Source organism: Melitaea cinxia, chromosome 23, assembly GCF_905220565.1.
Source record: "Melitaea cinxia chromosome 23, ilMelCinx1.1, whole genome shotgun sequence".
In the NCBI taxonomy this organism is placed as follows: Eukaryota; Metazoa; Arthropoda; class Insecta; order Lepidoptera; family Nymphalidae; genus Melitaea; species Melitaea cinxia.
The window spans coordinates 3469463-3484337 of record NC_059416.1 but is presented as its reverse complement, the minus strand read 5'-3'; the positions used below and the strand labels follow the sequence as shown (position 1 = coordinate 3484337).

General features: G+C 31.4%; 1 protein-coding gene across 1 annotated transcript in view; it reads right to left on the bottom strand.

Moving 5' to 3' along the window:
- The window catches only part of LOC123665199 (mushroom body large-type Kenyon cell-specific protein 1), a 213943-nt gene that overhangs the window by 18364 nt on the left and 180704 nt on the right, over positions 1–14875 (bottom strand). The window contains exons 4-5 of the mRNA XM_045599541.1: positions 8386–8502; positions 7018–7130 (exon numbers count right to left, since the gene is read on the bottom strand). Of these exons, the coding sequence (XP_045455497.1) occupies positions 7018–7130; positions 8386–8502 (230 nt within the window). The remainder of the gene's footprint in view (positions 1–7017; positions 7131–8385; positions 8503–14875) is intronic.

Sequence of the window (14875 nt, the reverse complement as noted above, 5' to 3'; positions counted from 1 at the left end):
AGACATACTACTTATACATATAATATATGCGTATTATTACTACCCTAAGCCGGTCAATCATTTTGTTCAAAATGAAAATCAAAAACAACTTTATTCAAATAGGCCCCATGAGCACTTTCGAATCGAATCAAATTACAAATTAAAATTTAAAAAATGATTATTATTTTTTGTAAAAGTAAAGCTACCACCGATTCGGAATGTAGATTCTGCAGAGAAGAATCGGCAAGAAACTCCGCAGTTAACTCTTTTGAAAAATAATATACAAAATATATTTTAGTACAAAATTAGTAATATCTTGCATGAAATACAGCGGCACTGAGTCCACACATCTTTATTAATTATGTAATCCTGCACCGAATAATCCGTTGAATCATAAAACAACAAATATCGAATCGAACAACAACAGAACACCGAATTATACTCGTACATTGAAATTGAAACATGAATACAATATTTAGTATCTTGCGGATGCGGCAAGCCGTGGATGCTGACATGGTACCACAAAAGGCTGCGTCGCATTGTCGTCTTGAGTATTGAAATTATTTGATACAACTTCAGTTATTGTGTTCGTTCGAACGTTCCAGATTCGCACGTTAGGAAGTGTTGAGTGATTGACGTTTTTAGGTGTCGTTTTTAGTTATATCCTACGATGTTATAGTCAATGAATTCTTGGTTTATAATGTAGTACCGTTTCGAAGATCGAGATAATTCTTATTGGGGTTAAATAGCAGCTTAAGCAATGAGTAGATTATTTATTTATGTGCGTTGTTATTTAGAACGTTTTTTTTAATTATCTTCCATGCAAAGAAAAAAGAAAATTAAAAAAAATCGATGCGGTGGTGAAATTCGCTAGGCTATTTTAAAATAAAGATCCTATGCTTGTTTTTTTACATTTAAATATATAATTCTATACAAATGATTATTTTTACTGTTTATGTATATTATTACGCATAAATTACACACATTTTAAAACTAGTTTAAAATTTTTATACAAAAACATGTCGGTAATCAATACTTATACCTCAATTAAAGCCGACACGGTATAAGCCGCCACAAAGCCTTTACGTAAGTACCCATCTCAAGGAGGTATTGTGAACAGAGGTATTACAAGCATAGGCAACACTGTGTATGAATTATTATTGATAAATTGATATTTTGGTACTTTTATAGTGGGTATTTTCGTTTAACAAAATATTTTGCTGTATCGTAACTGTGAATTCGTAGGTACTAAGCTTTGTATTAGCACTACAAACTTTGCTTTATACTGTCTAGTGGGTCATATGGTCATAGTCCAAAAAATACAAATAATTATTTTACCTATTTGTCGCAAATTTAAATGGTTCACAATTGTATTTTAAAAACAACCGGAATTATTCAATCTTACAAACTCAGCTTTTTCATTTTAGTAGACTATTATATGATTACTAGCTATGCCACGCGGTTTTGACCGCATAATTTTCGATCCCGAGGGAATGCTTGGATAAAAAGTAGCCCATGTGTTATTTTAGATCTTCAGCTATCTACGTACCAAGTTTCGTAAAAATTGGTCGAGTAGTTTTTGCATGAAAGAGTAACAAACATACATACATACATATAATTATAGTTATATACATACGTTGCATTTATAAAATTAGTAGTATTATATAATATTATGATATTTCTAATATAAAACAGAACTTTCAGATAAATAATCGAAGTATCGTGATTAAAAGACGTTAGAGTCGAACGTCTCCACGTGAAAGGAACGAGAGATTGTCGGCGCAGCATCCGTCGAGATGAAGACGATTGGATGCTCATATGCACGGATTTTGATGCTGCACTTCGTCAGTCTTTCGAACGCTTCCGTATTCATCTTCTGGTTTTGTAATTTTTTGTCTATTTCGTGAGTCGGAATATTTGTTTTAAATATAGGTAGCTATTGTAAGCAAAAAACTAGAGAATATGCGTACCTATTTGATACAATTTTTCTGCCTTTTTTAAAGAATTTATTATTCGTAAGAGTGACATTAACGAATGAACTACAAGCGTGGATTTAAGGTGTTAAATTAAGCTTGTTTTTTTTTACGTTAGTAAAGATAAATATAAAACAAAGGTCGTACATGGTTCACTTTTAATATGCTATAAAAATATTCCTTTCCTGCTCGAAATATGGAGCAACTTACAATAGATCACAGCTAAATAATACTGTTTTCAAGCAGTTTTGTATTTCTGTGGTGACTAAGGTGACCAGAGGTCCTTGGGGGAAATGGGGATAAGGTCGGCAACGCGCTTCTGGTGTTGCAGACGTCTATAACCTAAGGTGCCTGCTGGTGCTTACCATCATGTTTGCCGACCAAGTTAAATAAAAAAAATGTATATATAAAGAAATCGAATCATCTTCAATCGTCTCAACATTGAACGTAGTATAACATAAAATGAATATATTCAATGACAACACTTATAAAACAGTACACAACCGATAATAGATGCCGAAAGCATATTAACATGACCTAAAAACATGGACCTGAAGCAAATTCACTGTCATTCTAATTACTGTCCTAGTTGCAATACAAAACAATGGCCGATACAGAACTAAATGAATTTAAATTTCAAATTGAACTAAATATGCAACCTTGCAGCACTCCGCTTTAAATTTTTCGATCTGCTATAGATCAGGGCGTGAAATACATAGAAATACGTCGGAGAACTTTCGTGTTCTTGTGGGTCATTTAGGTAAATACTTTTATATTATATTTGTTTGAAATACTAACAGCCATATTGTACGATTGTCATTTTACATTTACAAAAATAATTATATTAATATTTGGTGTTGAACGATTAGATTTTGATATTTTTATTACATCAAAATATAGCCTAAACATAAAGCCACTTGTTTTATCCTGCTTTTAAACCTAAGGAAATTTCTTGATAAATAATAGGTATGCCTTTGTGTTTATTTAAGATATCCCTTTAAATACCAAAGACGTAATAAATTCTGCAAATTTCATGCTGTATATTATAATAATAAATGTATTAGTGGAATGAATAAGCAAAGGTGTTGCAGTAATGAATATACGATATATAATTAAATACATAATAATATTAAGAGATATAATGATAAAGAAATTACGATGAATGATAAGATTACGTTACACAGTATTTTATATTCTCGGTAAACAAAATTATTATAGGATACTTTTCAGAAGTTTCAAATCTGCCATGTGTGAATTGCACACACACTTTTCTATTTATATTATTGTAATATAGTTCGATATAATATGAGTTACATAAAATGCTAACAGACATCTCCAAGCGGTGCGAAGGTTACTAGATCACTGTAATATGTAGATAAAAGTTGTTTGTTTGACGTGATTTTTATTTATTCATTAAATATAAATACTTCGAGAAGTAATTTTTTTTTCAATATATTTATTGTAGCGTGATGTGATGACTACTTAGTCATTTCAGCCTATACAGTCCACTGCTGGACATAGGCCTCCACAAGTTTACGCCAAAAATAACGTGATCTCATGTGTTTTGCCCATAGTCACCACGCTGGGCAGGCGGATTGGTGAACGCAGAGCTGGCTTTGGCGCACCGAAGACGCTGCTGCCCGTCATCGGCCTGTGTATTTCAAAGCCAGCAGTTGGATGGTTATCCCGCCACCGGTCGGCTTTTTAAGTTCCAAGGTGGTAGTGGAACTGTGTTATCCTTTAGTCGCCTCTTACGACACCCACGGGATGAGAGGGGGTGGCTATATTCTTTAGTACCGTAGCCACACAGTACTGACAGTACAGACTACTTAGTAACCCTATTTAAAATTTGTTAAATGTAAATATGACTTTTTTAAATTAGAATTAGTAGTTCCTAAAATTCACATGTTTTTACTCCATATTAATAAAACAATAAATTACGTTAAATACTGTCAGCTAAATAAAACACGGCGTGAGGGTTCTATGAACCCCCAGTTGGAACGAAGATCCTTTCGCTTTTGGTAGAGGTTCGTTGTACAGTCAAACCCACTAATATTATAAATGTGAATGTAAGTTTGTTTGTTACACTTTCACACAAAAACTACTTAACCGATCATCATGAAACTGTACACATATTCTAGAGGTATTAGAACATAGGGTAACATAGGGTACTTATATAAAAAAAAATCAATTTATACAATGATTTAATGTGAAGAGTAAATATATGTAAAAACATAAAGCTGTACATGAAATAAGTAAATAAAAAAAAATACAAACAGGTACAAAGGTAGCAAAGAAGTGTCGAAAATAAATCTTGTTACGCTTTTTACGATCGCGCTCAGTGCGTGTAAAGCGCATTAGGTAAGGAACTTCGTTCTAAAATTCTTAACTCTTTTCAGAACATTTCAGAACATATAAGTTTCATTTGTAGACACACGCTTATCTTTTTTTTTTGTTTCTGACAGATTGTTGGTAAAGGATATAATAGGTACATCTTATTAAACCTCTTTCTTATATTATTTCCTCCATTAAGTTATACTAAGTATTAGGTACCCATTATATAAGTCAATTATTACACAGAAATATAATTCACGTTAAAGGAAGAGCAATCATCAACGATTTTCAAACCTAACTTTTTTAGTGTTAATTAATATTTAAACCTTGATAAAACAAAAAAAAAAAAAAAACAATACAAACCAGATCTATATAGGAATATGATTTTCTTTATATTCATTACATCCACACGTTTAAAACGAGACTGCAATTCGATATGGAACCAGGAGAAACCGGTTTCCCGAGGAAAGCCGCGGTACGAAGCTAGTTCCGTATTGAGTAACAATTCATTGCGCGTCTCAAGGATTCATCTTTATTTATAGGGACACATGCTTACCTATATGTTCGTACAGGTGATAATATACCTTATGATATAGTTGATAGAGTTGATATTTGATTAAAATAACGATTACATTAATCGTAATGACACTGATATCAAAGGCATTAAATTTTCTGTGACCATCGTCATGTGATTTACTAATTCCTAATAACATGTAGATCTATGATATGGGTTATTTGTCGATTTGAAGATGTGAAAGATAAAAAACTATGTGGTTTTGTTTCTATAGGAAATTACTAATAATTATTATTCTCAATTTTCTTTTTAAGCTTTAATTTTTATTTGGTAAAATATGTGTTGTCTGTTTAAGACAACCCGCCATGGTGTTCTGCAGCTGATTGTTGCCTTTAATATGTATCAAATGTTTTTCCAAGAAATGGTTATTTCACGATTTTTTCACTAATCATTGAACGCAAAATAGAGATTAAATTGCTACAAAAATTGCATTAATTTATTAAGATTATAAATATTTACGTACGTCGATGGATTGACATCGAAAATAGCATATAGCTTAACTTTATCCCGACATATCTATGGGATAGAAAATTAAGTGGCTGAAACCGCGGGATGCCACTAGTCTGTTATATAATTCATCGTCTAAGAATCCTTGTGCCATGATATTTGAACTATCAATGCCATTAGAGCGGTCTCTTGCTATCAAACTATTTTCTGTTACTCGCCTATAAATTACGTCTTTACCTTATGCATCAGTTAGCGATTTAACATAATCTGTTATTTAAATTTATTTGTTTTCATTTAAATGTTACAGTTCGTTAAATCTTGCGTAATTTTCCGTTGATGTTTTTCTATTCAATTTATTATGTAAAGGTGATGTTAATTTGGTACATAGGTATATAAATTGATACAAATAAATAAACCTGTACCTAATATTCCAGCTTCAAGATGAATAAAATCGGAAACTATTAATAATACAGTAGATGTACTTTTCAACTTTAAAATTTTAACTATTACCCTTCACTATTCTGAACTATTACCCTTCACTATCAGATTTAACATATCATTACATAGTATAAAATAAAGTCGCTTCACGCTGTCTGTATGCTTAGATCTTTAAAACTACGCAACGGAATTTGATGCTGCTTTCTTTAGTAAATAGAGTGATTTCAGAGGAAGGTTTATATGTCTAATACATGCATAATTTAGTAGAGGAACACTGATAGTTTTTGCAACCGTGCGAAGCCGGAGCGCGTCGCTAGTTACATATAAAAAAAACATTATACCGTATGTGCATGCAAGAAAGCAATGCTCAATTACTCTTTCTACTGTACTAGAAATATGATCACTTTTGTACAGTCTTCTATTTCCTATATTTGTTTATTGTTTTTCATTCAATGAACAATAAGGAATAGACTTGAATTTATGAAATAGCTTAAAATAAACAAAAATATAAATTTATTTTTGTCAATTTAATAAATATTAATTAATTAATACTATTCTGTAGGAATATCAAATTCATTTACTTTATTTTATAATTGAAATCAATTATACAATAACTAAATACAGCTGTAAAATCATGTTTATTATTTCACATAAGCGTTTTTGTACGATTTTTAACATCCGCATGCCTTTTATGCTTTGTAGTCATAGTTTTGGTATTTACACATTTACCTTATTGCGTCGTTGCCAATTTAATACATAAAATTACCTAACGTCTTATTTATTAAATACTTTATTGTAGACATTTGAAGTTAATCATAAAAAATGCAGTAATTATGGGGATAAGTCTTAATTCATTCTTACAAGGCTTTGTGTATAATATTTTGTCGAGATAGATGAGCGTTGCGTATAGTCAAAGTCAGGTAAACTGTCTCAAAATTAAAAAAAAAAAGTTTCGGGTGCATTCAAGATAGAGTTCATTGAAATTTGCTTTATTTTATTCCGTCTTTGACAGTTTTAATAAGCTTCTATACTTCCCAAAGGTCTTAGAATACTTAGTTGTAGTTGCCTATAACTCGATAAACATTGTAAAGAACGATTTTCTATATAAATGTATTATTTTGTAATTATTTTTGTATATTAGAGCGAAGGTCTTCTATATACTTGTATCATTTCAATTTTTTTTTGTGTATCTACTTTCGACGATCTTAAAAATAAATAAGTAGAAAAAAACTGAAAAAAAACTGGAAAAAAGTTATGTTTAGTGTGACTTACCTCTCAGTCTGCGGTCTCGCGGTCGCCAGCCGCTGCATCATCCAGGCCTGCGAGAGCGCCGGCGGGATGAGCCCCGTGCCCAGCGCCGTCAGCGCCGCGATCATCTGCTGGAACTGCACACACATCTCCGTGTACGCCTGCTGTTTTATCCGCTTATTTACTACTTATATATTTCATATACCATCAATTTCTCCGACTATACGTTGTTATATACTGTTCGCATCTTGCCATGAGGTGCTATGTGTGTGTGTGTGTTACTAAATAGATAAATTAGAAGATAGTTTTGTAATAGCAAAAAAAAGTTACGCGATATTTGGATGTGGACATCTATAAAAGAATGTGTACCTACACATTGTCTTCAACATGGATGACCTACATCTTGTTATCACACAACAAGACGAAAAAGCCCTCCTTATCAATTTCTTAAGAATAATTAACTATTTAACTAGATTTTTAAATGTAGAGACGCATTTTTTTCAATTTGGAAAATGCTTATTTGACTAATTTATATCTAATTTTTGTCTATCAACTTGACAATATTTCTCCAGGAACATGTAACACTAAACTGCAAATTGATTCACAACTTGCGATACGATTTTACCAATTGTAAATTACTTTTATGTCATTTTGTGTATGTTCTAATCATGATAGTACTATTAGATATATATGTCTATTAGTTCTGATGTTACGATTGTGGTTACGAGCTGATTCGAGTCAGGGTAGACTATTGGATCCTTAACGTTAGGGTCAAGGAAAGAATATAAGGGTAAAAATGACCGGGGGCTATGTAGAGGTGTGGCTAAGGGCCTAAGGGCGTATGTTATATCATAAGAAATAAGATTCGTTGGTAATGTTTCTTTTAATACACATAAAACGATGCGGCTTTATCCGGATTTGTGGAGCTTCTCCCCTTTGATTGGTAGAATGATTATAAGGACATCTCCAATGAATACTATGTTGACTTAATTTGAGGTATTTTCTATTTTCAAGGAAAACCTAATACATGCCTCATTCTTATGTTCCTACTACTCATTTGAGCAATACAAACACGCATATTTTAATAAAATTGGTTATATCAGTTAGCAATTTGACATTTTTTATCTAGAAGCTTGTCTCTATACCTACGACAATATTAGTTGGGATATTCCTTGCAGGTGTTGGTATAGCCTATGAACTTTGTAAACGAACATGTTATTTAAAAAGCCTTTTTGGATTTAATATTAGCTGTATGGTTTTAAAATAGTGTCGTTTTTGTTGTATTTATGTGTTTAAAATCATATTACTATCTTTGGAATGATGTGAGTATATATCTCTCTTTCTCACTCTCTCTCTGTGCATGTGTGGTATGATATCGTGTTCTGTGCAAACCTGTGCAACGGCCTGTGGGTTCTGGTTCTGTAGTTGCAGTAAGTGGTGCAGCAGTGGTGGTCCGGCGGGACTTTTCGCGCCCGACACAGAACTGCTGTCCGATTCTGACGCGGGACTCTGGAACAATATTAAAATCGTTCTAGAAACTTCTAAATGGTTATTTATTTATCAGAGCGAATGACTCTTGAGGGTAGCATTTGTAGCTGGCCACTGACGTTTCTCAATGGTAACAATGGATTAAAAAAAAGCATTTATAGTAACATAAGGCTCAGTAAGATGATAGCTAGTTACTATTAAATATTTGAATGTCCGATTCTGATGAAGGGCTTCCTAGCAACGACTCATTGGTACTAAAAACTTCTATAGAGAATATGTTTTCATCTAAAAGTTGGACTTTGCTGTTTGTTATAAAGTAGGTAATATAGCTTTATAATCTCTCAATAAAACTAAGCAAACAAACTTAACATTATTAATACTAAAATATAATGTTATACACCACTATCTATAAATTAAAATAAATGGAAATATAATGTCACGAATGTCAAATTAATTAAATAAGGAGTTCACTTATTTTCATGTTTTAAATTATTTTGATTCAAATTAACACAAATGTTTTGAATAAATAATTTAGCAATTTAATTACCAGTCTTAGGTAACGTGGCTTGGCAACACAATGCATTGTGCCTCTAGCTTCGTTCTATTCTAAAGGAACCCTACATATATTCTTAGTAATAATTGTTATGCTATTTCAAATAACAAAGTGATATTTCTAAGATTTGATTTTTTATTTATTTATTTACTTGAGTTAACATTTATTGTACTTACTTTTATTTGATTGTAATGGATAAACTTAAAACTACTGGACCAATTTTAAAGATTCCTTCATCATGACTCTACGTTATCACAGCGTGACATAAGCTATATTTTAAAAAGTAAAAACTGTACAGTTGTCGTGTAATCGATGTCAAAGCCGCGGTCAGAAAGTTAGTAATATTATTATTGTTCAGAGACCAATATATTCGATATATTCGATCAATATTAGGTATAATAACTAACCGTAACTAACTGACGCGTTATTTTTCCGCCATTTTAGCGTTAATCGTTACGTAAACGAGGATAAAATGGACGTACAATGTTCAACCTTGTTTTTTGTACATAATTTAATTATGTATAAAGGTATTATTTTATGTACCTATTTCCTTGTTTGTTTTAAGAGTAATTTCGTTACTTATTTTAATTTTAAATGACTCTACATGACACTTATTTCTATTCTAGGCTTTTAGGCTTTTTTCGTTTCTTTATAGTATTACTAAAATTATCTTTGCGTTAGACATGCTGTTTGATAACAATGGTTAAAGACTGTTATATATCATGCTACGACAAAGAGAATAGCGTTAACATAAAACGTGAGGAAAATATTCATATAATATAATAAAATCAGATAAGTATAACTTCATAGGCCGTTGCAATGATTGCTAGTTTGGCCTTATAGAAGAATTTGTTTGTCAAGTTATTTTAGTATGTTTTTGAACGTATTTATCTCAATTATGATTATCGTATCAGTTTTTTTTTTTTTTTTTTATTAGAATTATTGGTAACTTTTATATTAATTAGTATTTCAGTTAACATTTACATATAAAAAATACACGTGCTGAGGGAGAGAGAGGCCAAAAAAATTATATTGGCTGGGCAGAATACCTACAACCCAACCTTTAGTTTAACGCATAGTTCAGACAAATTAAAAAAAATCCTACAATAGAGTCTTGCTCTGGTCTTTGTTCAGCAACATGGAGCTGTAATAAAATATGTATGGCACATGCCACCCATCTAATACCTCATGTAATAAATTAGGTAAAAAAACACCATTGTTCTAACGAACTCGTTAATAAAAAACGCTATTCTAAATTCAAACGGCCCATTAACCGGTTCCCACGGCCGCCATGTTGGCTCGTCCTCGGCCGCCATTGGTCGAGGCCGCGAGTTTAGAATTAGAATGTAGAGCCCGCCATTTGGCGAGCGGGAAATTATGTGTTTTTTTTCAAGTTCAAATAATGGGAGCGGTGGTGCAGCTGTGTTCTACGTCAACGGTAACAATGGAGTTAGAAAAAAATAAGGTCCAATAAGATAACCGTGATGACCGTTGTTTATTTATTTACCAGAGCAAATGCTTGAGGGTAGCATTTGTAACTGGCCAGTGACGTATATCAACAGTATTTAATGAACCAACAAAATTATTATATTATAATATTCAAAATTATATAAAATATGTGAATATGATATAACAATTATCTTATACATTTTAATAAATTACATATATTAGTTCTATACATATATAGGTATATTAGTTCTTCTTTATTTTAAAATTTAGTAACCCTAGATCAATTCAACAATAACAAATACAGGTTACAAAATAACAATACAAATAGAATTTGATACAGGCTATAGTCGTTTTAAGGTCATAAAGTACAGCTATTTTTAATTTTTGTTTTAAATTCAACTAGCTTGTTGCTAAATAAGTCAATAAACCATCCTTCATGCTAACTTAATGAAACGGTAACAACGAAGTTATAAAAAAAAAAACACATAACGTCCAGTAAGATGACCGTTGGTTATTATTTATTTATCGGGACAAATTACTACTTGAGGGGATTGTTACAATGTAATTTATAAGTGGCCAATGACGTCTGTCATCGGTAATATTAGGGTTAGAAAAAAAAAATCATCGATTGAAAATAAGGTCCAATGACCGTTATTATTTACCTGAGTGTATGACGCTGGCATGTCATTTGTAACTAGCCAGTGAACTCTATTAATACTTTACCTTAATGTCAAGAAAAATGTCAAAATTAAATGCGCTGTAGTTAATATATCTTGTATGGTTTCTATGGAAAAATTGAAGCGTTATTATTTTGTACTAGCTTTTCGCGGTTTCACCCGTGTCTATTTGAGGGGGAAAAATTGCTTGTAGCCTTTCTCGGTAAATAGGCTATCCGAAGCAGTAATAATTTTTCCTTTCAAACCAATAGTTCCTGAATTAGCGCCTTTAAACAAACAAATAAAAAAACAAAGAAAAAAAATTGAATAACCAATTTTGTTTTATAAAGTTTTATGATTATAAATTTAATTTCCGATATATATTTCTTTAAACTCATTTTTTTAATACCTATACTAATATTATAAAGCTGAAGACTTAGTTCGTTTGTAAGAACGCGCTAATCCAAGGAACTGCTGGTTTGAATTGAATTTTTTGTTTTTTTTGTCTTGGGTAGTTCATTTACTGAGGAATGCTATAGGCTACTTATATAATATTTTAGAATGTTTATTCCTCAAATTGACATTGATGAAACCGCAGAACACAGCTAGTAATTAATATAGCTACTTTAGATTACATTAACCGTCTCAAGATAATGTTTTCCTCGAGAAAGTACTCAAGTTCGGCGGCTAGGCTAGCCTAATACCCAGTGCCTAGGTCTCACGTGGCCAAGCAATCTAGTTAGCATTCAAGGTGGACGTGATTAGCGAATAGTCAAGGTGAGCCGAACTGGTCGCTTTGAGCGCGATGTTTGTTTTGTAATGTTTATACTTAACTACTTATGTCACCTGACTTTGAATGGAATTAATTTAATTGTTTGTTAATTAATTATTTTTATTCTTTATATAAAGTGATAGAATTATTTTTTCTTTTAATGATTTTAATAGTGAAAAAATATAACGTACCTATTACGTATAACGGAGAATATATAAATTAAAATTAATTTTGTATACATGGGAAAGTATCCGCCAACCCGCGGTGGAGCAGCGTGTTGGATTAAGCTCCAATCCTTTTCCTACACGGAGGAAGGGAACTATGCCTAGCAGTGGCATGCTGAAAGAACCTACCTATATATTTACAGAAAAGACTGGCTAATCAACTTGACATTAATTTAATCACGTTAAGTTAGACTGTCTCTTGTTTTAATTATAAAACAGACAGAGACGTAGGCGGAAGCACTACTACGTATTTGATTATATAGATCTTTGTGAGATAATTCTAATATCAAAATTTCAAAACTGATTGAATTTAAAATAAGAATAAAGTGCCTACAGGTCTCTATTAAAACTTAACAATGATTTTCATGAATATGTGTTCTGGTTGTAGCACAAAATACAAAAACAAATATATTTTTTTCGAAATAAAAATAAAAAATACTTAAAATCTAATTATATATTTTGTTAAATGCTTCCGTTAAAATAATTAGTAAAACAATTCACGTCCAAGTGTATCTATCTATAATTAAATAAATATTCTCTTTTCAGTCTTCAAAATTCTATTAAGTTTATAATCTCAAAAATCTCCGTTGTGTCTTCTCTATTCTACGTATTATCTGTTCTATTTTTAAAAATTAATATTGAAAAGCACTAATAAAAAAATAAATGCACAACGATAAACACATAATACCTATGTATAAAAACTTATTTATGTAACTGTTGTATGTATTTGGATGAAAATTCAACATTGGTGGGTTCTTTTTTACCTACAAAATAATTACAATTAAAGCCATGTTTTGTTACGTTGCCGTTGAACCCGCCTTTTGTTCGTTTTATTTTTTTGTATTGTGCCAACATTTTAGAAAAGGATTGTTAAAAAAGGTTTTTGTACATTCAGCCTGACGTTGTTTCAAATTACGTTTTAAAAAGTCAAAATTACAGGTTACAAGAAAGTAAATGTTTAAAACATAATAAACTTTGGTGTACTTTTTGCTCACTTATTTCTGCATAATTTTGTTTGTGATTGCCATAACAAAAATAAATAAAAATATATAACTGTCTAGGTTGAGCTAAATGGTTTCTAAATCGAATTACTATAAAAATATATCTTTTATATTACTATTTATAGTCTCGTTGATGCATTCTTATTATTAACAGAAATAGTTCCAAAATATTAATAAGAGTAGAAGTAGTAGAAATCGATCGATGATCTAAATTACCTAATAAAAAATTGAAATACCTATATAGTTTTTTTCTACTGATAAAATTTAAGATAAGTTTACTTTAATAATGAAAAAATAAACTTTTAATCAATTATATATTAAAAAACTGTTTGTTCTTTAAACATTTTTTAAATGAAATTATATTTAATAAAAATATAAACCACAAAAATTTAACGTATGTAAAATGAAGTGAGCTCGTACTTGTAATGAAATAAGATGTGAAACACACATTTCTAGTCCATTAAGCTGCAAAGGACACTCGAAGCGAGAGGCTTTTCAGTTAAAACTCCTTTTTAACTCATTCCGCTCATTTATTAAAAAAGTATTAATAGTTTATTAAAAAAATCAGTTTGTTATCTGTGGCAGAGTATAACGATCGTAAGTCATGTCGTGATTATAAAAAAAATTAAATCCAATCGAATTCCGTACAATAAATCCAACTAACCATGAAATCGCCTCATGTTCTGTTCCCTTCCATTTCACACTTTAAAAAAAAAACAAAGCACACTCAAACCGTAAAAGCCGGTTCTCATTTACAGCATTTCCGCCACTTTTGAAACGCGATTAAAAAAATAAAAAATTCCCGCCAAACGAAACCAATGCGCGCTATTTTCGAAAATAGAATCGAAATGTCAAAAGCGCTCGCTCTTTTTTTTACGAGCGTCAATGATTAGTAAAGGCGTTCGTACACTGAGGCTATTTGGCCGCACGTGTTTCGCCGAGGGGTGGGTCTAGCACGTGAATTTTCCGAGGTTTCCACCCTCTGCGGACCGCCCCTATAGGCTTTTCTGTCCGGCCTATGCTGTTTAACCGATCGGCTATAGCGCGGAGTGGAGTCGCCTCGAACTTTTTCTATATTTTTTTTCGACATACATAATTTCAACGAAATAACTAGTAATAAATAATATTTCTTTTTAAGTAAGTTACACTATTGCATGATATGTATTAATGTTAACTATTTAATAACTATTCTAAAATTAATTCTACGATAGTTTATTTCGTCGTAAAAAGTTAAAAAATTCGCACACCAACAACACTTAATTGCAACAATTTCGCAGTATTCGCGGCAATAAATTCAGAGGCCAATTAGTTTTATATGCGCGGTCCGGAATTTTAAAAGTTTTTCATATAGTTTTAAATTCCATAAACGGTGATGTATTTCAACTTAGTCAAAAGAAACGGCATATAATTACGGCGGAGCGCAGTCAATCATTAAGGGAACCTTTCGTTACATGTAGGTAATAATACGAAAAATTTAAAACTCTACAACGTACAAATAGCATGAATTTATTTCACGCTCCGAGTGCTGTCTGTTCGTAATTATATCCCTTCCTCGGTTACGACTAAGTTGTAAGCGTACTATTGAATGTTACTTAGCGATAACTCAGATTAAGTTATTTCATTCTGACGTATTATTACTACTTTGTTGAAACTTGTAGTAACGATATATTTAAGTTTATATTTTTTAGAAAGTGTCTTGCTCTTTTACGATGTTTTTTTTAATGTCGCCAGTAAATTAG